Source organism: Aegilops tauschii, chromosome 6, assembly GCF_002575655.3.
Source record: "Aegilops tauschii subsp. strangulata cultivar AL8/78 chromosome 6, Aet v6.0, whole genome shotgun sequence".
In the NCBI taxonomy this organism is placed as follows: domain Eukaryota; kingdom Viridiplantae; phylum Streptophyta; class Magnoliopsida; order Poales; family Poaceae; genus Aegilops; species Aegilops tauschii.
In genome coordinates, this window is record NC_053040.3 from 376,101,387 (window position 1) to 376,125,404 (window position 24,018).

The window sequence follows — 24,018 nt, forward strand, 5'->3', positions numbered from 1 at the left end:
TGTATCATGTCAACTTTTGTTTTGGGATCATGGAAAAAAATTATTGTATGCATCATGGCAAAATTAGTGTATGAACCATGGCAATTTTAGTGACCACGGAAATATATATATTTTTGGACCAAATTCACAATTTAATTTAAACCATGGCAAACTTATTATTGGGAACATGGCAATTTTAATTTTTGTAGCGTGGCATTTTTTTAGACCATGGTAATTTTATGTTTGAGATCATGGAGATTTTATTAATTGGATCATGGTGATTTTTATTTTTAGCCATGACTTTTTTTTGGGGTTAATAGTCATCATACAATTTGCAATCCAACATAGGTTTTGCCATGGAAATTATCTGTTGCCATGATAGTTGGATTTTGCCATGTAAACTTGTATACGGGTTGCCTTGATTTTTCATAGTCTTTTTTGAAATATACCATGCTAAATTTATAAATCCAAGCTTGGCATTTGTAATTTGTATTTTCTGTGCCTTTTTTGTATTATATGAGAGAGCGATTTTCGTTCGATCGATCATTCCTCCATCGGCAAACCTTTCGTTCGATCTAGGAGCCTTCCAGACGGAACATCAGGTGTATATTGGGTCCTTTTTCTATTTATTAGTAGTGTACGTTTATCCGTGTTGCCGTCACCCCCGACCATCATGCCCTGGTACGGAGTCGACCTCCGGCTCAGCCTCCACTTGCAACACTGTGACCAGCCATGTCATGACCTCGGGGGGTGAAATCGACTGACATGAAAACATTTTTTTAAATGAGTAAAAAATCAAATGCCCGAGGAATAGCAATTGACATGAAAAGAGATTTTCAAGTACAGCACATTACATTACACACGTTGCTGCACTGATCTACACCATATAATCCTGGCTTCAAAAAATCACCATATAATCCATTCACAACAAATAAATCAATCGCATACGCTTGGATGAAAATTCAGTTGCCCATATTTACACCATCACATATGAATCTGATACAGTTCACAGCTAATGCCTGGCGCTACCAATAGTTCCCGCAGCTGCAGGTGCCACGCCGGAACCGGTGGAAACGGTTCCGGTCCCTGACGACGACCTCCCTCCCGAAGATCTCCGATATCAGCGCGCTGTAGGCGTGGCACTCCTTGCTCATCCGAAGGTTGGTGACGACCCTCACCGGAGTGCCTTCCGGCGTGCTGAGCAGCCCGAACGCCAAGGCCAGCTTCTGGCTGTGGGCGGCGACGGCGCTCCGCTTCTCCTCGTCGTCCGCGTCCAGCGCCACCTCCGACGTGTCTGGCTTGTAGCCCTCGAACCGGAGCTGCCACTCCATCTGGTGGAGCATCTCGTAGATGTCGGCCGTCCGGCGGTGCGACCGGTCCTGCGACGTGAACCGGTGCATCTCGCCGTGCACCTCCACGGCGCTGAACCCCGGCGCCTGCGCTAGGCCCCTTTCCACCGCCTCCGTCCGGAGCGCGGCCGCCTCGTCCCAGTTCTCGGCCCTGGCGTGCATATCCGCGAGGATTATGTAGTCGCCGGCGTTGACGGCGCCGCCGAGGCGCGCCAGCTCCCGCAGCGCGCGCTCGGCGAGCTCGATGTCGCCGTGGATCCGGCAGGCGTTGAGCAGGCTCCGCCAGGCCGTGTCCGTGGGACCCGTGGGCATGCTCCCGATGAGCGCGCGCGCCTCGTCCAGCCTCCCGGCGCGGGCCATGAGGTCCACCATGCAGCCGTAGTGCTGCGCGTTGGGAGCCACCTTGCGCTCAAGCCGCATCCGGTCGAAGCACCGCAGGCCTTCCTCGAGCAGCCCCGAGCGGCTGCACGCGTTGAGCACGCCGACGTACACGGCCTCGTCGGGCTGGTGTCCCTCCCTGATCATCGCGTCGAACACCTGCAGCGCCTTACGCCCGTCCCCGTGCAACGCCAAGCCGGACACCATGGCGCTGTACGTCCACTCGTTCTTCTTGCCGTCCATGCTGTCGAACACCGCCGTCGCCTTCTCGATGCAGCCGCACTTGGCGTACATGTCCACCAGGGACGTCTCCATGAACGTGTTCAGCGTCATGGTATTCCTCAGCAGCGCGCAGTGGACGCTCCGGCCGACGTCGTAGGCGCCCAGGTGCGCGCACGCCGAGAGCGCGCTCACCATGGAGCTCTCGTCGGGCCTCCACCCGTCCCGCGCCATCGCGCCGAACGACTCGAGGCAATCAGCCCACCGCCCGGCCTTCGTGTACGCCGCGAGCAGCGCGCTCCAGGACGCCGCCGTTCTCTCCCCGGCCTCCATCTGCTCGAACGCCCGGCGCGCCAACTCCGGCTCGCCGCACTTGCCGTAGAAGCTGATGAGGCTGTTCTGCGCGTGCTCGTCGTGCTCGAGGAACCCGAGCTTCACGGCGTGTCCCTGCAGCTGCCTCCCTTGCCGCAACGCCGCGAGCTGCGCGCACGCCTTGAGGACGAACGGGAACGTGTAGCCGTCGGGCTCGACGCCGTCGTTCAGCATGTCGACGTACAGCCGCAGAGCGGCCGCGGGGTCGCGGCCGCCGACGACGTGGCCGCGCATCAGTGTGTTGTAGTCGAACGCCTCCGGCTCGTCGAGCGTGGCGAAGATGGCCGCCGCGTACTCCATGCTGCCCGGCCACTCCCCGAGCGCGCACGCCGCGAGGAGCGGCCGCAGGTGCGGCGGAGAGCGGTCGAGGCCGAGCTTGACGTTCCTCGCGTGCGCCTTCCTGACCTCGTCCAGGCCCCGCACGGGCCGCGCCGAGACCGTGGCGCAGCACGGCGCCTGCTCCAGCGCCGGCGCCGGGGCGGCGGTTCTTGGCGTGGCGGCCTGGTGCTGCGGCTGGGGGAGCACTAGACCTCCCACCATGGCGCTACCATCGGCGTGCGGGACAACAGGGGCGATGAGAGTGAGACCGTACCATCGTCGAACTGCGAACGAGTGGCTAACATGGAGCTGGGGCGTCCACACGAATTGGTTACCGCGAGGAGTGAAAATCCCACGTCCCTCTGCTAGCTTCCTCGTTGTTCACTCGATGCGGAGATGGAACTGCGCGGGGGTAGGATTTCGTGGCTGGGAAGCGGTGGTGGGATTTTCATGGGCTGTGGAATGTCATCCAGGGGTATGGAGCGGACAAATGGCAGATGGGCGGAATGGATGCTGTCACGGCGTCATTAGGCTGGGGATAAGATCCATTGCCCGGCCAACTGGGCAAGCAGCGACACTGCGACAGGATGGCAGCCGGGGCCATACTCTGAAGGTCTAATTAATCGCTCGTGTTACTTAGGACTTGGATCTACCCTAGAAATGGATTTAGGATCGGATCTTTCATGGTTATCTCCGTTTTTCAGTACCGTGTCATTGTTAGCAATTTTTTAGTAGCTTACCAAGCAGGCCGCTTGGTCTTCAGTACCATATCATGTGGTGGTGCAAATGTGTGATGGGTTTTGCTATGGCCGCTGCTAGGCGTAAGCCGGCTGATCTTACGAAAAGATCAGCCGCCTGGCTAGCCGTTCATTTGCATCGATTTGATCTGCTTGATCCCTGGACCAGCCATCACTTCCACCACGATACGCCCATGTATCTTACGCAGCCACTCCAGCCAGCCATCGAATGCAATGCAACGTCCTTTCCCACGCGACGGGCGGCAGTTGGCCCCGAACTTCTACTTGCACCACGAACTTCTACTTGCACGAGATGCAACGTACGTCCACGTTGCATCAGCTGTGTCACCGGTCATCTGAAAGCAAAACGCCGGCGAGCTCGTCAGCACTGGCCACGGCTGCAGCACCGACGCAGTTGCGACCATCTCCTGAAGCATTAGCGATGCTCCGGCGACCCGTCGATGCTTCGTAACAGCACCGGCTAGGCTTCGGCGACCCGTTGATGTTCCATCAAAGCAATGGTGATGCTCCGGCAGACTGGCAAATGCTCCGTTGCAGCACTGGCGATGCTGCGCCGACCCGTCGATGCTCCATTGCAGCACAGGTGATGCTGCGCCGACCCGTCGATGCTCCATTGCAGCACTGGCGATGCTGCGCCGACCCGTCGATGCTCCATTGTAGCACAGGTGATGCTCCGGCGACCCACCATGCTCCATCGTGTCACCGGTGATGCTCCGGCGACCCGTCGATGCTCCATTGCAGCACCCGCGAGGTTCAACATCCCGACGGCCCGACGATGCTCCATGGCAGCACCAGTGATGCTCCAGCAACCCATCGATGCTCCATAACAACACCGGTGATGCTCCGTAAAGCTCATTGAAGCATGCCCCGTTGCACGGCCGCGGACATCGAAGCTGTGATGGCACGCCTCATCGTCATGGTCGTCGAAGCATTTCGGCGGTCGTCTACGTCGTCGTGGTTATCAAAGCATTGGCATGACCTTGAAGCATGCCTCGTTGCATGGCCACGGACATCGACGTTGTGATGGCATGCCTCATCGTCATGGTTGTCGAAGCATTTCTGCGGTCGTCTACGTCATCGTAGTTATCGAAGCATTGGCATGACCTTGAAGCATGCCTCGTTGCATGGTCTGTGCTCGTCAAACGACGTCATGGCATGTCCCGCCGCCCTAGTCATTGAAGAATTGTCGTGGCTGTCGAAGTTGTCGGTCATGGAAGCATTGCCACGGTCATTGAAGCATGCCTGTCATCGTGGTCATCAAAGAATCTCCACAAACGTGGATGTCGTCGTGGTCGCCGAAGCATCGCCGCGACCATTGGAGCATCCGCATTGCATGGCCGCGGTCATCAATGCCATCATGGCACGCCTCGTCGCCCTAGTTGTTGAAGCATTGTTGTGGCCGTCGAAGTCATCATGGTCATGGAAGCATTGGCACGACCATTGAAGCACGCCCGTCGTTGTGGTTGTCGAAGCATTTCTGCAGTCTGATGGCGTTGTGGTTGTCGAAGCATCACCATGACTATTGGAGCATGCCTCGTCGCATGGCCGCGGTCGTCAACGCTGTCATGCCATGTCTCGTCGCTCTAGTCATTGAAGCATTCTCGTGGCCATCAAAGTCATCATGGTCATGGAAGCATTGCCACGGCCATCGAAGCACGCTTGTCGTCGTGGTCATCGAAGCATTCCGCGGTCATCGATGTCGTCATGGTCGTCGAAGCATCTCCGTGACCATTTGGAGCATGCGTCGTTGCATGGCCGCGGTCGTCAACGCTGTCATGCCATGTCTCGTCGCTCTAGTCATTAAAGCATTGCGTGGCCATTGAAGTCGTCATGGACATGGAAGCATTGCCACGGCCATCGAAGCACGCTTGTCGTCGTGGTCATCGATGTCGTCATGGTCGTCGAAGCATCTCCGTGGCCATTTGGAGCATACGTCGTTGCATGGCCGCGGTCGTCAATGCTGTCATGCCATGTCTCGTCGCTCTAGTCATTAAAGCATTGCGTGGCCATTGAAGTCGTCATGGACATGGAAGCATTGCCACGGCCATCGAAGCACGCTTGTCGTCGTGGCCATCGAAGCATTCCGCGGTCATCGATGTCGTCATGGTCGTCGAAGCATCTCCGTGACCATTTGGAGCATGCGTCGTTGCATGGCTGCGGTCGTCAATGCCTTCATCGCATGCCTCGTCGCCCTAGTCGTTGAAGCATTGCGTGGTTGTCGAAGTCGTCATGGACATGGAAGCATTGCCATGGCCATTGAAGCACACCCATTGCCGTGGTCATCGAAGCATCGTAGCGGCCGTCGACGCATTGCCACGACAAATTGAAGCACGTCTCATAGCATGGTCGTGACTGTCGATGCTGTCGCGGCACTCCTTGTGGCCATTGAAGGTATGTATGGCGCATAAGAGCATCTCCAGCCGTTGGAACCCACAAGAACATCACCGAACCAAAAAATTGATGTCTTGGGGATCATCCGGCGAAATAAAGAGGGCATCTTCCCAGTCACACCCCACCCCAAGCAAAAGTTTGTGAGGAGAATGATTAAGTGGGCCAAGAAAAAGGACATGTGGTGAGACACGATTCGCCGAAACTCCCGCCGGCGCCCTCAAGAGACCCCCAGCGCGCCGGGTTTCGCCTGGGTTTGCCGGCGCTATTTTGACGTCCTGGGGGGCGTTGGGGGCGTGGCTGGGCCGTTTTTCGGCGAAAAGTGTCGTCCGAGCCTAAAAAGGTGTCCTGGGGAGGCTAGTGAAGATGCTCTAACACCCACGCTCCCATGGTGAGCAGCCTCGCAACATCCACCCAATGCATGTCGGTGAGCGGCTTAGCAGCACCGGCGAGGGATGCGTCACCCCCGTCTTTACAGCACCTTGATGCAGTAGCAGCTCTACCACTCCCCTTCCAGCATCACCTCCAAGAACGCCGGCAACCGCCGCTCCCATCGCAACGTCGCCTCACAAATATCACCGCGCATCATCCCGAGGGCCGTCGTATCATCAGCTCCATCATCGCACAGCCGTCGAAGCAACGGCGCCGACCGCCCCTTCACCACGCCGGTCGCAACACCGACGGCCGCCATCCATGCAGCCCCGTGGCTTTGCAGAATCGGCAGCGTCAATTGTAGCACAGTGTTCTCGCTGATTGAGAGAGCATCCATCGGTGGTGCCGTGGTGAAGATTGAGAATGGGGGGGGGAGTGGTGGGCCAGGCTACGCGGTTCGTGCGGGATGTTTCAGAGGGAGGCGTCGTTTGTTAACAGTATCACTACGCGCGCATGATTGGATTTGATCGAACGGCTACGCACCCGGCTGATTTGAGGGAGCTACCTGCCCGCTGGAAGGGAGTGTTTTCCTTTTGCTATTTCTCAAAGGAGTGACCATATTTCACTCGGACACCAAGAATCACGTGGTCTTAAATTTAAAGATTCCGTGCGAAATTAAAGTGACAAGAAAGTAGTACTACCTCTGCATACAGAGCATCTTATATTTGTTTACAGAGGAAACATATATTTTTAGGTGAGGAGAGGAGAGAAAAATCTATCTATCTAACGGCTATGAACATCAACCAAAATAATTATTTCCAAATCAAACATACATCTACTCCCTTTTTGCAAATATCTTACTGCACCACACAATGAAAGGTTGTTCCTTCGTGTTTTATTTAGGTGCGACATAGTTATGTCACATCTAGATGAGTCTTAGACACACTCTTTTTTTATTTGTTTTTAATATTTGTTTTTTGTTACCTTTTGGAAGGATATATATAAACATTCTAAAATTATATAAACACGTATTCTAACATGGGCGAACAACTCATTTTTCATATTATGAATTTAGAAAAAATGAACATTCTCATTGTATGTAGGAATATGTTTTATCCATTATTAAACTTAAATTTGGGAATATTTTCAGATTTGTTTTTTACCTTTTCATAAAATGTAGAAAGATTTGTATAAATGGGCCACATCAATGGCTGGCCCGTTAAGCTTTTCCTTTCAACGACACTTTTCCTGTTGCGGGAGGTGCACCGTCATTTTGTACTTTTGTGCTAAAGACACGCAGTGGTTGGTGGGACTAGAAAACCATGGTGTTTCCTATTTGTCACCTATTGTGATCTAATGTCCACAAATCGCGCATAGCCGAGTAAGTTAAGCGTCTAAGCTGGCCTATCATTTAGCTAGGTTTTGATTCCTGATTTCTTAGTTTTAGGTACCTACTAGAAGGCTTTTGTCTTTTCTTTACTGGTTTCTAATGGTTTTGTTTTCAAATAAAAATATGCCGACCAAAAGTGAATCACACAACCCAATTTAACGCATATGTTGCCCATATCCACATAGCCATAGAATCAACATTGTTTTCTGGAAATACCACTTTCTTATTGACAAAAGATATCTTCTTGCTTTATAAATAAAACTTTTTTCATGTGTATAGAAGATGAAATACCCCCTTTTGCTGTGAGAGCACATCCATCCCCGCGGGGACGCTTGTGCATGTGTAGTTTACACATCTAGCAATTCCCTGGAAATTTAAAGATGAAATACTCCCTTTGTCCAAAATATATGGCATACTATGGTTGCCTGACCTGAACATCGATCATCTATCGTAAAAGAATTATACAATTTTTTATAGTTACGAATCACAATCACATGTAGTTTCTTCTGGATGAGAATCGTTGAAACCCAAGTTTATATATCAGTACATATATGTTATTGAATTAATCATTAGTCAAGTCATAAATTTAGCCCATTAAGTTATAAGCTACATTTAGCAAAGGTGCTCATAAAAACATGAAAATGGTTACGTTATCATGGGTGCACCATCATCCTCAATTGTTCCCTTATTGGGTAGATACTTGCATGCTTTGACCTTTCTTTCACATTCCAGAAATAAGAAGGGACACATACATGAACAAACGCACACACCCAACACATTTCTAAATTACACTATGTCGATTTTGTGAATCCAAATTTCTGTTTACTCACTATTGTATGTATGACAAGCACCAGAGGCATTCCTTGTAGCACCATGGGGCATGAGTGTGATGCAAAGCTTGATGCTCGCTGGAGGTGGGAGACATAGCACACATCGATGGAGATTGCGAATGGGGCTGAGCGATGGGTGACCGAGATAAGGTTGGAGTTGGTTCGTGCGAGGTGCTTTCAGAGAGGCAACGATCACACATCGTATGATGACCTTTTGATCCAACAGGTACACACCCGGATGACACGATCAAGCGATCAAGCGGCTGAAAACTGGTGTTTTCCTAAATCATATCCACATCATCAATGGGCTCATCATGATGTCGGGATCACATTAAATCCACAAGAACAAGCGGCATGGGTTGCATCGCACTTTGGCCCATGAGGCTGAACTATTCGGGTCATATAATATTTGTTCCATTAAATAGCAATATATTCTTTTTCGGTAAAAGAATAATATATTACCGAAAATAGCGAGGACTAGAGGAACCAACATATGTCATGGTTGAGCAAATCGAGCTTATATAAAAAACATCAATTTTGTAAATGGAAAAAGTCCAAAACAAACGTTGAACTTGTAGACCAAAGCTAAATCGAACCCCGAACTTCAAATCACTGAAATCAGCACACCGAACTATCTAATCCCGGTCTATATTAAATCTTGGACGCTTTTTCGAAGGGATTGTCGACGTGGCAGCTGGTCGAACTGGGATCGCTGGCGACTGGGCCGGCCCACCAAGCGCGAAACATGTTTTTTCTTTTGACTTATAAAAATACCAAAAAGAAAAATACTCATGGGGAATCGAACTTAAGATCTGCCGCTACTAAACTCATCATGTAGCGACTCCACCTAATAACTGTTAGTGATAAATAAAAGGAGCGAAAATATTTAACCAGACTAATTAGCATCCAGATTCGAAAACATTTTAGAGTTTTTTAAACATTTTCTTGAAAATAATCAACAATTTTAAAATCCGGATATCCTTAAAAGCAAAAACAGTTTTTTAAAATTGTGAACATGTTTGCAAAAGTGTAAAGAAATTTTGGAAATACGGTTTTTTTAAAACACAAACAAAGTTTCAAACATGACCATTTTGAAATCCCTGAATATATTTTATACCTGAACCATTTTTAAACGTGATTTTTCAGTAACAATTTTTAAACCTGAACAAAATTTTGAATTGAGATTTTTTTTCGAAAAGATGACATTTTTAAACATAATCATATTTTGAAAAATAGGAACAAATTTTGAATCCTGAACAATATTTTAGAATGTGAACATTTTCTAAAAAACTTAATAATGGGGAAAGAATCGTACTTTAATTAATTTTTTCCAGGTTTCAAAATTGTTTGTGTTTTCAACAATTTGTCCTTTTTTGCCAAAAGGTTTCACACTCTAAAGAATGTTCTGGGCTTTAAAAAATGGTTCATGTTTAAAAAGTCATGTTTCTCAAAAACTGTTCGTAAAACAAAAAAAATGTGCAAATTTTTAAAAAATGTTTGGAATTTTAAAAATTGATTTTTTCTTCGAGAATATTCGGATTTGGAAATTGTTGACAAATTTCAAGAAAATGTTTCAAACAATTGTAGAAAATGTTTTCAAATCTCGACGCTGTGTTGGTTTAAATAATTTCGCGCTTTTCTTATCTGAGCAACGGCAATCAGTTAGAGTGGCTAGCAGGATGTGCGTACTAGCGTTAGGTTGGAAGTTCGATTCACAAGCCTCTATTTTTTCTACGTTTTCATGTAGCGTGGTTCGGAAAAAATATTGCAAAAAAAAGATGGGCCGGCCCAGTCTGGCCGCAGCCACCATCCCGGGTTCCATCCGCAACGTCGACGATCCCTGTTTGGTTTAAAATAGACCGGGATTAGATAGTTCGGCGTGCTAATTTCAGGGATTTGAAGTTCAGGGTTCAATTTAAGTTTGGTCTACAAGTTCAAGGTTTGTTTTGGACTTTTTCCTATGTAAAAGAATATGCTACACTTTGTTTAGTTTATATAAGTGAGATGGAGAAGTAACATAGTTTTGCATTATCACTCCCAAGTTTTGTACACAAAATTTTCCAAGTTCTCCACTAGAGGGCACGATCGGATGGCGGGGAGTGCGCTAGGCAGACAACAGCGTGAGGCGCGGATCAGATGGTGCGGAGCGTGGATGCCCCTAGGAGGCGGGCAATTCACCATCCTTTAAAGGAGTAATTGCTGCCAAAGTAAAGATACTTAATGTATTTGACCCAACTTTACATATCTTCATGGCCTACTAAACCAACCAACGAAATGGTGAACCGCTGGTTCGACTGTTTGAAAACCTTAACCGACAACATCACCAGTTCGGTTTTTTTAAACCACAAAATTAGGGCACCACCGGCGATGGATTTGGAGGAGCCATGACGACCAAGATGGCGAGCCAGCGTCCTCTGATGACCTGTTGCATCCTCGGGCCTAAAAGGGCGACCAAGATCATTTCTCATGGCAATGATGTCGTGTGGTAGGTAGTGCTGCTTCAAGATGGTATCTGCGGCGAGCAGCTATAGAAGTTTCGTGGACCAAGGGGTCCCGTCCCCATCATCAGCGGGATTGGAGTCGTCGGGAAGTAGCTTTTGACCTGAACGCGTTTTCACGTTCTGTCCAGGGTCTTCTTTGTTAGTTCTAGGGACCCCTTTGTTATTTCTTTTTCTCGTAGGGTCCTGTGTGTAAGATGTAGATGTTGTATGCCACGACTTCAAGTTTTTCAATAAAAAAACACAAAAAAGTAATGAAGCATCTGGGGCCTTGGTTCCCCGCAACTCAGCAACGGATGGATGACGCAGTAAATATAAAGACAGAAATATCCGAGGCGAAGCCCGTCTTCCGCATCAAGAAAACGGAGAAGCGCCTTCAGGAAGAAAAGGGAAAAGGAAAACGAGAAGAGCAGTCCATCTTCTTGGGCCGCAAGCCGAACTGAGAGGCGCCGTCCAAGCACGCACAAATACGCACGCATCTCCCACCAAGTTCTCGATCGAACCGGCGGACCCCGTTAAACCCTACACCCGCAAACCCCCCACCGAAACCATGGCCGCCGCCGCCGCGAAGGTCGGGGCCGCCGTCCTCTCCGCCGGGGCGGCCTTCGCCGCGTCCTCCCAGAGGGTGAACGCGGAGGGCGGCTCGGGGTTCCGCTTCCCCGGCTTCTCCTCCCCCGCCCCCGCCCCCGCCCCCGCCCCCGCCTCAGGCGCGCCGCCGCCCGCCGCGCCGGCTGCGGAGGAGGCGCCGCCCAAGCCCCGGAACGACAACCCGCGGACCACCGCCGCGGGGTTCGACCCCGACGCGCTGGAGCGCGCGGTCGAGCTGCTGCGCGAATTCGAAAAGAGAGATGACGCTGATGTCAAAAAGGTAGGTGTTCCGAGGGCCGGGGGGAGCCTCAGTTATGTCTGTGCTTTGGTTCTGACGTTGGCACATGGTTGTGCAGTCGTTCGCCCATGCTAACAAGCGGGAGGAGACGCGGCAAGCGGAGTTCGCTGCAAGGAAGGCCGATTACCTGAAGGAGGCCGCGCAGATCGAGCTCGTGAGATAACTTTCTGTCATCTCGTTGTTTGTCATAATCCTTTGAACGAATTGGCATTAGACTCGCACTGTTGCAAGAGTTGGCAAATATCTTCAGATCGTTTTCAGGCATTTCAATATCACGAGCTGTCGGATTTCGGTGTACATTACTGCTAGTACTTTCCGTTCCATTTTACTCGTTGGTTGTATAGCGATAGTCTAGACCAAGCAAGGGGCATATGCAATTTACTAGGTGTTATCCAAGAATGGAAGAAAAGGAGAAGAAAACTCAGGTCCAATGGTGTACTCTTCAATGAGTTAGGGGATGCCACACACAATAATCGCCGATCTTTCAGTGGCACACACACGAAAAAGAAACTGCTATTTATGTACTATTCTCTTGCGTCCCGGTAGTTCGCATGGAGTTTTTGGTACTTAGTTGCGATGCACATATATGTTTGCTACTTATAATCCTGTAGATACCAACTGCTTGACTGAAACCAAGTTCTACTGCATCCTATTTCATTACATGTCGTAAATGTTTCAGATCATGCCCATTTATATGTATTTTACTAAACATATATCTTCACTGCTAAATTTATTTCTTGTATATTTGTGTGTTTATGTGGATGTTGCATTTTGTCACATTTGCAGGAGAGGACACGTGTAGAGTATGAAGAGAAGAAAAAACTTGCGCAAAGTCAAGCTGAAATAAAGGCACAAGTAGCTCGATATGAGGATGAGCTACGAAGGAAGAGAGCGCAGCATGAGCATGAGGCACAGAGGGCAAGAAACCAGGAGCTCGTGAAGATGCAAGAAGAATCTGCAATTAAGCTAGAGCAGCTGAGACGCCAGAGTGAAGAGGAAATCAATGAAATACGGAGACGGACAGAGAAGGAAAAGGCACGTATAGAGCAGGAGACTATGAGACTGCAAAAAATGGCAGATGCGGAGGCGAAAGCACTTGAACTGCAACTGTCTGAAGATGTGAAACGGCGATTGCTTATTGAGCGGGCAAATGCTGAGCGGGAGAAGTGGGTCCAAGCAATAAATACAACTTTTGAGCATATAGGAGGTATACCTTAGCAAGTTGCTATTTCCACATGCTTATTGAATATAAACATGTGAATTTCTTGGATGTTTTCTACTATAAGCTATTTCTACATGTTTGGATCGCATATGTTGAATGGGTAAACCATTCCAAAATTATGGCCTTAAGTTTAAACCTAGGGCAAATTACCCCAGGTGAATCTTTAGCACTTACTCTGTCTAGAAATAGATATGTTTCAGTGCAATTAGTAAGGAGTTAATTGCAGAGATCACATGTTTTTAGACGAAAAGAGATCACATGTTCCCTTCTCTTATTCCCTCAAGTGTGCACGAATTAATCTCTAAGCTCACATGTTCTCTTTCTCTCTAATGAATCACATGCACGCTGCTCATTTCCCATGCATGCTCTGTTGGAGTGCAGCTTCAACTTATCCAATGTGATTAAGATATCCCTGAGAAGTAGTTCTGGCATTATAGGAGAAGTGGAGTTAGAAGTGCGTATAATTGTAAAACTACCTACATATTTGGATAATATGAGATGGTAAACACCAGATATGGAGCCAGTAATTTGGACACGCGGGAGCCAAAGAGATAGCAATCCCGGAAGAAATGCATTATATCAAGTGTCAATTGACATAGTGCCGCAACATATGTTTGGCAATAATGTTGAGCCGTTGTGAGCATCACCAAATCAAGACTGGTAGCAGACTAGTTGACAAAACAATCATAGTGGTGGCAGGCTGCCTTTCTTCACTTACCCTAGTGCCGAATGACAAACCATTTATCTAGTCTTTTGTTGTCTGAGCACTCGGGCCTGCACGGACTGGATCTGAGTGTCTAATAGTGCTGCAGTGCTATAGGAAATTCCGGTCTAACATTTTTATTTTGACATTTTAGGTGGTCTCCGGGCGATATTAACTGATCAGAATAAGCTAGTAGTAGCAGTTGGAGGCGCAACTGCACTTGCAGCTGGGATTTACACAACAAGGTAAAATTCATAATTGTACTCTCTATGTTTGAACTTCAGACATAGCGATTGGTAAATGACCATAAATTGAAAGGTATGCTCCAAGTGTATCTTGACCTTGTAAACTAAGGAATTAATTGCTTGAAACTGCTGTTGTGCATCCACTACCATAAATTGAAAGGTATGCTCCAAGTGTATCTTGACCTTGTAAACTAAGGATTAATTGCTTGAAACTGTTGTTGTGCATCCACTTGATTGCAAGTTGCAACTTCTAAAATGTACTCTGTAATTCACAATTTAAGTCCTTCTAGAATTTTTACCAATTCAGTCATTTCTAGGTTTGACCATCTGTAAAGAAGGAATTACTGTCATTCATGATATCAAATTGATATTACTAGATTCATCATGAGATATTTATGTGAGGCAACCTAGTTGCGTACATTGAAGACAAAATGACTCACATTGTGAATCTATGAGACCATTTTGTGCCACAATAATACTGGAAGCTATTCGTTGGATTCTTGTAAAAATTATAAAGCAGTATTACTGAATACTGATTGCTCTGCTACCGTCAATCCACTGTTCTTCATTTCATGTGCCTTGGCCCTTCTGGTGAAGCTGTTTTGTGTCAAAATAAACATAGTTCTTGACCTTCTTATCCTTTATTGCTGAATCCAATCTTGCTTTCTTTAGCCCCAACAACACAAATTACATTTTGTAGTTATATTTATATTTTTCATTTGTGCATGTGATGTTCTTATACAATTAACGCATTTGCCTCCAGGGAAGGTGCAAGAGTAGTCTGGGGTTATGTTGACCGTATTCTGGGTCAGCCATCACTGATCAGAGAGTCATCGCGAGGGAAGTATCCTTGGTCCGGTGTCCCTTCACGTGCTATGAGTACTGTGACTAGCAAACTGAAAAATGGGAGCAATCTGGGGAAGGATGGGAAAGGTTTTGGTGATGTTATTCTAAATCCATCTCTTCAGAAGAGAGTGAACCAACTAGCTAATGCCACCGCAAACACGAAGCTTCACCAAGCCCCCTTTAGGAACATGCTTTTCTATGGGCCTCCTGGCACTGGGAAAACAATGGCAGCAAGAGAACTTGCTCGCGAATCTGTAAGTTACACAAGCCAATTCCCTGTGAGCACTAATGCAATAATTTGAAATATTATTAGTTCACTAACATTATAACCATTTACAGGGACTAGATTATGCACTGATGACTGGTGGAGATGTTGCACCATTAGGATCGCAAGCAGTAACCAAGATTCATCAGTTATTTGACTGGGCAAAGAAATCTAATAGAGGTTTACTCCTCTTCATTGATGAAGCTGACGCTTTCCTGTGCGAGTAAGTGATAGTCAAATCTTCAGACTACTGTTTGTTAACTAGATTCCATGATATCATGTGATTTTGCAGCATTTGATATTTCATAAAGTATTTGAAATTGTCGTGTAATTGCTAAACATCAGCAGTAGAAGGGGTAGCAATGTGGTGGGCTATTTCTATCCTCTATAATTGTCATGTCGCTTCTTCCTATGTCCGATACCACTGAGATATAGCTGCTCTCAAGTCCTGTACTTCTTGTTGGTAATATGTTTTGCCTTTACTCAACTGTGCAGCATTTGACATTTCTTTAATTCTGCAGACGGAACAAGACATACATGAGCGAAGCTCAAAGGAGTGCTCTGAATGCTCTCCTTTTCCGGACAGGTGACCAGTCCAAGGACATTGTGCTTGCACTAGCAACCAACAGGCCTGGTGACCTTGACTCCGCTGTTGCTGACCGTATCGATGAGGTTCTCGAATTCCCTCTGCCTGGGGAGGAAGAGAGGTCCAAGCTTGTCAAGCTATACCTTGACAAGTACATAGTGAAGGCTGGCGAAAAGCGAAAGGGCTTGTTCAGCTTCTTCCGCCGCCAGCCTCAGAAGATAGCGGTGAAGGGCATCACCGACGAGTTGATCCGGGAGGCTGCCGCCAAGACCGACGGCTTCTCCGGAAGAGAGATCGCGAAGCTGATGGCGAGCGTGCAGGCCGCCGTGTACGGGAGCACGGAGTGCGAGCTGACCCCGGGCCTGTTCCGCGAGGTTGTAGATTATAAGGTCGCCGAGCACCAGCAGAGGAGAAAGATAGCTGGTCATGCCTAGGAGTAGATTGCTACAATGTTCAGTTCGGGAGAGAGTGCCTGGACGGGGGGGCCGGTGATTCACCTGCCTCGTCTTCGCTGATTCTTTTTGCTTTGCTATATCCTGACACCTGGGCGGAATTTTGGAGGCTTACATGTATCAACAACGTGAACATGATGCACTTCACTTCAACAAGCTCGGCATTTTCTGTTCTATTTGTTCGCATATACAGCCTTTGGTGGCATGATTTGATTTACTAATAATATAGTCATCGGCAGTCGCTGTAACTTTGATTGGGCTCTTTGCACCTGTCGAGAAACTCGACCAATATTTAGAGCCTCCCCTTGCGAAATTAAACATAGGGGCATGTTTGTATCAGCAAAATCATTTTTTCTCCTTTTTCTTTTGTGAAGGGAAAGATCCCGGCTTTTGCATCTATGCCGATGCACACAGCCGATCGGCAACATCTCCCTCTTTTAAACATCATTAGACATTTTATTAACACATCGTATTTTATGCAGCGGGTTTAGTAGAAGATTTCTGTGTTACGCAAAGCATATTCTTCTTGGTTGGGTATAAGAAATGATACTCAGAGAACTAAATTACTCCCTCTGTAAACTAATATAATGGTGATCTAAATGCTCATATACTTCCTCCATCTCAAAATAAGTGACTCAACTTTGTACTAACTTTAGTACAAAGTTAATACAAACTCGAGTCACTTATTTTAGGACGGAGGAAGTATTAGATTACTCCCTATGTAAACTACTCCCTCTGTTCCTAAATATAAGTCCTTTTAGAGATTGCACTATAAACTATAGACATATTTTAAAGTGTAGATTCACTCATTTTGCTTCTAAATATAAGTCCTTTTAGAGATTGCACTATAAACTATAGACATATTTTAAAGTGTAGATTCACTCATTTTGCTTCGTATGTAATCCATTGTGGAATCTCTAAAAAGACTTATATTTAGGAACGAAGGGAGTATAATATAATAGTGACCTAAACTACAGAGGGAGTAGTAAACTATAAGGAAGGATCATAGCAGCAGTGCTGCTCAAAATGAATCCAACCAACCCAATTTCGTCTTAAACAAGTAAATGTGATGATGCAAGTGCAGATTTCTTTTCACTTCGTATGCAAAGTGTGTACATATATATAGAAACAATCCACACAAAAGGCTGTTGCTAGTTGCAACCGGAGATTCAACACGGCTGTATCCACAGCTCGTAGCGACGGCGGTGATGGAAGATACAGCAATGTACAGATACAGTGGAGACGGCATCCAGGCTCATTCAGCAGGGCGCTGGCTCTCAGGCACGTCGCACTCGTCAAGCAGCGCCAGGATGTTATGCTCAGGGGCGCTCACGGAGGGCAGTATGGCGCGCCTCCGGACCGCAGACCTCGACCTTGTGGTGCTGCTGTCGGGCTCGAGCTGCGATCCTTCCTTCACGACCGGCAGGTCCGTCCTCGGCCTCCCGCCCGCTGTAGACATCCTCTCTTGCCATATCCTCCCATCCTAGCAACAATCAATGAGTAAAGCCAGTAAGGGACCAATATGCTTGTACTATCTGGTGCTGGGAATATATATATGTAGAGGAAGGTTCAAACTTTCAAGTATATATAAAAGCCGGCATGTCGTCGCAGCTGTATTTCCGCTACACAAGTTCGCTACCATGTTTGTCTTTGTGGTAGTGATATAATATTCTCTCGTAGTTCTTGCTACTTGTAGTGGACTACATGCGTAACACAATACAAACATGCAATCATTCAAAAACAAGACAGAGCATGGCTTACATGCAGTATAGATGGCTCAGGAAGCGGGCATTTCACTGGTTGGTCAAGGTTGACAGGCTCCACAGGGTGCTCCACCGGCTTGAACTCGATGCCGACCTCAATGCCGTGCGGGCTATCTCCAGGATCAGCTGCCGGGTCAGACTCCCCGGTCTCCATGTTGGGCGCCAATGTCTCCACAACCTCCTGCACCATCAGAGCGAAATTCCCCAAATTAGTACTACCAATTTCAGTTCCCAAAACTGTTAACTCACTGGAGCAGTTGGGCACGACAGCCAAGAGGTAACAACTGCTCTTGGATTTACAAAATCAATCAAGAACACTAACTGAGTAGTACAAAATTTAGGATACTAACCTAAAAGGGTTGGATTACATTTAGGATACTAACCTAAAAAGATCAAACTTTCCCCAATATAGCAAAGAATACTCCTTTTTTTCCTGACGAATCAGCAAAGAATGTTATGCTATGATGTTCTCGAATACCTACTCTTCTCCTATACTGCTCACATCATGGATTCATGCTGAGATTGTGAAATCCAAACCTGAGATCGGTTCTGATTAATCCATGTAGACAAGCGCAGCAAGCATATAGTAGGTTCAACTCTATCTTGAACCGTACCGAACAAAATCAGCTAAAGCAGAAATCCTCCCTAAAAGAATCCTAATTTGAAGAACAGGATGAGGAAAGGGGAGGAGCTACCCTGTGTTGGAGACCGCACCATCCACTCATCATGAGACGAATACGAGATCAATCGAAATAGCTCAAATCTGAAACTTCCAGGACCTCGTAGAGCTAAAACAACGCAGCCTTTACATATCGTATCTACAGGCAGATCTCTCCTCTGGGCAAGTAAACTAGGGAGCAAGTAGGAATAGAGTACGGACGGGCACGATAGATAGGAGACAAGAAAGCAGGAGAAGGGGGAGCTCACCACGGCACTCTTGGCGCGGCGGTGGCCGGCGCCGGAAGAGAACCTGGAGAAGATCCCGACCATCGTCCCCGCGGCTGCCGCCAACCGCCCTGGCTCGAAGCTTCGGAAAACTGTTTTTCTTGTGCAGGGGAGCGCTGATCGATCGAGTGATTGACTTGTCGGAGTAGCTTTATCTCCCTCCTTTTTTCCCCATCTGGCCTAAATCGCTAAAACTACACACGAATGTGACGGATTGGTGATATTGGGAAAGTGGGGTATCTCGTTCCTCTATCTATTTATTTTGAGTAAACAATCAGACTTCACTAATTAATACTCTCTCTCTGTAAACTTTTAAACATCGTTAGGAGTAATTAATTAGACATAGTATATCAAATCAAAGAACCCAAATACTCAGTAATGGGACTATCCTAACTAGTACCGCCTCCGTCCCAAAATAAGTGTTTCAACTTTGTACTAATCTCTACTATCTACTCCTGCCGTTGGACCTGTTCCTACCTCCCCTTCGTCCGCCCATCGTCCCACTACACATCGCAAGCCTCCTCCCCCGGTTTCCCCCCGACCAAACGAAACCGCATTGCAAACAACGCACACAACACAACAGAAGAACCAGCGAAAACAAACAATTCCAAAGGAAACGCACGCACGTAGCGACCCCTGTCGCCTCTCGTCTCCCTCCTTACTCGGATCACTCTGATCCCGCCTGACATGATCATTAACGCTGCATCCACTGGTTCCACCAACGCCTTGGCATTGTGGTCTTCCCAGCCACCTCTTCACACGCCCCATGATGCCCCAATCCTCATCTCCACGTGCCATGGCCTCTCCCGCTACGTCGCCGTCGCACAATCTCCATCGGCATCCCCTTCTTTTTGGATCCAGGTGCCTGGGTATGCTCGTCCGTAGCACGATGGGCGTTGGAGGGCACCGGCAGGACACAGTGATGTCCTCACAAAATCTCCCCATCTCACATCGAGGGCTCCACATCTCTGGCACACCATGGTCATCGGAGATTTGTCATCTGGGCTCCCAGCGTGGACGCCCCGGGCGGGTCAGCAGAGGTGTGGGCACGACAGAGAGGCTCAAGGTAACAGCGTGGACGGAGGAGTTTGGGGCCGTTGTCCACGGGTTCACCTCCAACACGACGCACAACAGCTGCACTTAAGGAGAGGGGTGGCGGCCACAACAGCCTGGAGGTACCAGTAGGGAGATGGCTTATGTGGAGATTCAATTTGACCAACCGCTTCACGCCCTTTCTGCACCATGGCATGATCATCCTCGGCTAGCTCCTAGGTCCGTCATCCCTCCATGCCCGTTAATTCCTCTTTGCCAAAAATTAGTAGACCGCTTTGCTAACATTTAGCGCTAAAACTGAAACATACACACATGTATCTCTACTATCTAAAAAATAGGTAAGGTTCCTTTTCCTGCCGTTGGACCATGTTCCGCCCTCCCTTTCGTCCGCACATCGTCCCACTACACATCGTAGGCCGCCTCCCCCGGTTTTCCCTAACCAAACGAAACCGGACTACAAACAACGCACACACCACAACAGAAGAATCAGCGAAAAAAACCATTCCAAAGGAAACGCACGCACGTAGAGACCCCCGCCGCCTCTCATCTCCCTCCTTACTCGGATCGCTCAGATCCCGCCTGACATGACCATTAACGCCGCCATCCACTGGTTCCCACCAACGCCTTGGCATTGTGGCCTCCCCAGGCACCTCTTCACACGCCCCATGATGCCCCAATCCTCATCTCCACGTGCCATGGCCTCCCCTGCTACGTCACCGCCGCACAGTCTCCATCGGCATCCCCTTCTTTTTGGATCCAGGTGCCTGGGTATGCTCGTCCGTAGCACGATGGGCGTTGGAGGGCACAGACGGGACACAGTGATGTCCTCACAAAATCTCTCCATCCCACATCGAGGGCTCCACATCTCTAGCACACTAGAGGAAGATGAGCGCGGATGAACATCGAAGATTTTTCATCTGGGCTCCCAGCGTGGGTGCCCCGGGCGGGTCAACAGAGGTGTGGGCACGACAGAGAGGCTCAAGGTAACAACGTCGACGGAGGAGTTTGGGGCCGTTGTCCACCGGTTCACCTCCAACACGACGCACAATAGCTGCCCTTGAGGAGAGGGGTGGCGGCCACAACAACATGAGGTACCGGTAGGGAGATGGCTCATGTGGAGATTCAATTTGACCAACCGCTTCACGCCCTTCCTACACCATGGCATGATTATCCTCGGCTAGCTCCTAGGTCTGTCATCCCTCCATGCCTGTTAATTCCTCTTTGCTACAAATTAGTAGAACACTTTGCTAACTTTTAGCGCTAAAACTAAAACATACACACATGTACTAAATGAAAAATTACTTTTCTGCTGATTATTGCAGAAAATTTCTTTCTAGTACTGAAGAAATTAAAATCTCAATCCATTTTCGTGTTTGATTGGAGGCTTCGTTTTGTTGTACTTCTCGCAACAGTAAGAAAAGTGCATAGAGTGGAAGATACATTGAATTGCACTTGTAAGACTATTCATGACGAAATACAACTGCCTAATAAATATATTATCCCCGTAGCAACGCACAGGCAATTGCCAAGTTTAGTATAAAGTTTTCTGAAGCTAGTTTAGTATAAAGTTATACTAAGGTTAAGACACTTATTTTGGGACGGAGGGAGTATCATACATGCCAATTAGGCAATTTGTTGAGGTGACATATAGTTAAATGAAGAAAGAGAGAATTGAGTATCATGTTATGATACCATATCATAATAAATTTTATATTACTATGTGTCATGCATGACAATAAATGAGACCACATATGATACTAGTCTATGATACTATACACTGGTATCATATGCATGATATTAGGATATGATACTCCCCACTACAACCAACCTAATGAATACCTTTGATAAAAACTACAAGTCATCCATCTGATTTCGAGAAAGGGGCCTAAGATTTTCTAACATTTTTGCATGGAACTAAGGCGCTAGAACCAGAACCAATGTTTAGGTTTACCAAGTTTGTGTTGAGTAAATAGGCAGTTTTTGATTAATTTAATCCAGGAAATAATCATGAACATGGCATTGACAGAATTAAAGACATACTGATTACGATCTAGATAAGCACGTACTACATAAACAGTAGACACATCTACACATAATGCTAGTATGGCTAACCCAGAAATAAGCATGAGCGGATAAACGAGTTATGCCCTCTAGTAGGCCAGGCAGAAGTCGCGGTGGTGGCAGCAGCGGCGTCCTCGGCAGCCTTCTTGTCGGCTTCGAGTTTCTCGGCGGTGACTCCCTCGGCGTCAGTGGACATGATGACGATGAAGACGATGCAGACGTAGATGACGCAACGGACGTGGACGAACAGTGGCGAGCAGTCACGTAGGAGACATTCCCCAAAATTCTAATCGCCCCTCTCCTGTACAGGATCCGGAGAGGCGGGGTTTCATAGGCCTGCTCTCTCGTCAACCGTGTACGCGATGAACGGCATGGGATCAGCAGCGGCAGCAGCAACAATGGAACGATAGTGGGCATGGAGGCAGATATGTGATCTATTTCGCGTGACGGCTAGGGGTTTGGCCGACGCCTCACATATATAAGCGCGTTAGGGTGGAGAGACATGGGCTGGACCCACGTCCGAGTTGGTAACAACCCACGGTCTGAGACGATGTCTCAGATCGTGGTCCACCTGTCAAAGACTCTCTGTTCCTGACCGGCAAAAATAAACGCATAGGTGTGAGCTCAGCTCGACACATTCCTGCAACCAGTGGTGCGTCGTGACGAGGTGTGGCGAGGCGGGCAGCGGAGGGGGAGCGCGCGGGAACCACTTCTCTTCTCAAGCTCCAATAGCATGTGGAAGAGAATCCCTTATAAGGAGGTCCAACTCCTCTCCAACTAGCGGTATGGAACTAAACTTCCCATCACATCCATTGCCATTTAACCCACATGTGCCCTTAAAGATTTTTCTGAAATTGTTAGATGGGCCCTAGGCCCACCCTAATATTTCAACAATGCCCCACCAGATCTCAGAGGCCCATATTGCCCTTTGTTCCAAACACTGCTTTGATATAGCAGTATTTTAGTGGAGACCTGTTAAGGTTGAGCTTCACCTAGAGCAAGTAGCAACACTCCTTCACAACTGAACAATGGACTATACCTTGAATTGTCAGTTTGGCGTAAAGAAGTTTACCACATGTCTTACTAGTACTAGACTGCCGAAGGCTGACCCCTCGGGTGGAGAATATTAGTCACACTCCTAGCCTATTAATGAGCTTGCTAGAGATCACCCCAATCTCGTAGGCTGTGATCGGCAGTCGGGCTCATATATGTGTGTTCCTCCAAAGATCGCTATGTAGGATATCATCTTACTTGTATAAGCTTTGGAACACATTAAGACAGTAATCAACCTACCATACAATTTCGGAGAGTATTGCATCTTCAACGGAGTGGGTTAGCATAGTTACTCTCCTTAGTTCACCACCACTTGTTTTCCCAAGTCCTACTTCATGGGATCTCCGATCACATAGGTTGGGTTACCACCATGGCAACTCACGTGGGTCTCATACCCATATCCCTCGATGCATTATCTATCACAACACGCGATAGCCCTTTAGTAAAGGGATCTGCCAGATTCTTAGCCATTTGGATATAATCCAACGCTATCACTGCAGAGTTTCTTAATTTTCTGATAGCTTTTAATCTCACTCTTATGTGTTTGTTGGACTTCATGTTGTCCTTTGAACTCTTTACTTTGACAATAACGGTCTGATTGTGACGGTTCATAAGGATAGCCAAAACCGGCTTCTCAACCAATGGCAAGTCCATCAAAAGATCTCGAAGCCATCCAGCTTCGACACTAGACATGTCTAATGTTGTTAATTCTGCTTCCATTGTTGATCTCGTTAAGATCATTTTCTTGCAAGACTTCCAGGAAACAACACCACCTCCAAGATTAAACATATACCCAGTTGTGGCCTTCATCTCATCAGCATCAGAGATCCAATTCGCATCACTATACCCTTCATGTACCGACGAGTATCCAGTACAGTGAAGTCCATAGTTCATAGTAACTTTCAGATAGTGCATAACTCTTTCAATAGCATGCCAATGTACATCACCCAGTTTGGAAACAAAGCGGCTCAGTTTGCTCAAAGAAAACGTGGTGTCACGCCTTGTTGCGCTCGCTAGATACATGAGTGAACCAATAATTTGTGAGTATCTCAATTGATCTTTAGCTGTGCCTTCCAACTTTCTAATC

At 47.6% G+C, this 24,018-nt stretch overlaps 3 protein-coding genes across 3 annotated transcripts; 1 reads left to right on the top strand and 2 right to left on the bottom strand.

Annotated features, from left to right (window-relative positions):
• Window positions 1-796: 796 nt before the first annotated feature.
• Window positions 797-3,376, bottom strand: LOC109741489 (pentatricopeptide repeat-containing protein At1g31920). The gene has a single exon (XM_020300581.4). It carries the CDS (start codon window positions 2,835-2,837, stop codon window positions 1,005-1,007), a length of 1,833 nt encoding a protein of 610 aa, XP_020156170.1. The 5' UTR covers window positions 2,838-3,376; the 3' UTR covers window positions 797-1,004.
• A 7,829-nt stretch (window positions 3,377-11,205) lies between these two features.
• LOC109741490 (uncharacterized) lies at window positions 11,206-16,304 on the top strand. Its single transcript, XM_020300582.4, has 7 exons — window positions 11,206-11,719; window positions 11,796-11,891; window positions 12,524-12,944; window positions 13,817-13,907; window positions 14,671-15,007; window positions 15,093-15,241; window positions 15,540-16,304. Exons 1-7 carry the CDS (start codon window positions 11,402-11,404, stop codon window positions 16,036-16,038), a joined length of 1,911 nt encoding a protein of 636 aa, XP_020156171.1. The 5' UTR covers window positions 11,206-11,401; the 3' UTR covers window positions 16,039-16,304.
• Window positions 16,305-17,123: 819 nt separating this feature from the next.
• Window positions 17,124-18,984, bottom strand: LOC109741496 (uncharacterized). The gene is made up of 3 exons (XM_020300588.4): window positions 18,747-18,984; window positions 17,818-18,000; window positions 17,124-17,539 (listed from the first exon to the last, which is right to left on the bottom strand). Exons 1-3 carry the CDS (start codon window positions 18,807-18,809, stop codon window positions 17,312-17,314), a joined length of 474 nt encoding a protein of 157 aa, XP_020156177.1. The 5' UTR covers window positions 18,810-18,984; the 3' UTR covers window positions 17,124-17,311.
• Window positions 18,985-24,018: the final 5,034 nt, after the last annotated feature.

Coding starts and splice junctions, on each gene's coding strand:
- LOC109741489 (XM_020300581.4), bottom strand. CDS start 2,837: ATGGTGGGAGGTCTAGTGCTCCCCCAGCCGCAGCACCAGGCCGCCACG.
- LOC109741490 (XM_020300582.4), top strand. CDS start 11,402: ATGGCCGCCGCCGCCGCGAAGGTCGGGGCCGCCGTCCTCTCCGCCGGG. Junction 13,908..14,670: donor GCTGGGATTTACACAACAAG/GTAAAATTCATA, acceptor ATTTGCCTCCAG/GGAAGGTGCAAGAGTAGTCT. Junction 15,242..15,539: donor GCTGACGCTTTCCTGTGCGA/GTAAGTGATAGT, acceptor TTAATTCTGCAG/ACGGAACAAGACATACATGA.
- LOC109741496 (XM_020300588.4), bottom strand. CDS start 18,809: ATGGTCGGGATCTTCTCCAGGTTCTCTTCCGGCGCCGGCCACCGCCGC. Junction 18,001..18,746: donor GCCGCGCCAAGAGTGCCGTG/GTGAGCTCCCCC, acceptor CTGATGGTGCAG/GAGGTTGTGGAGACATTGGC. Junction 17,540..17,817: donor CTGAGCCATCTATACTGCAT/GTAAGCCATGCT, acceptor GATTGTTGCTAG/GATGGGAGGATATGGCAAGA.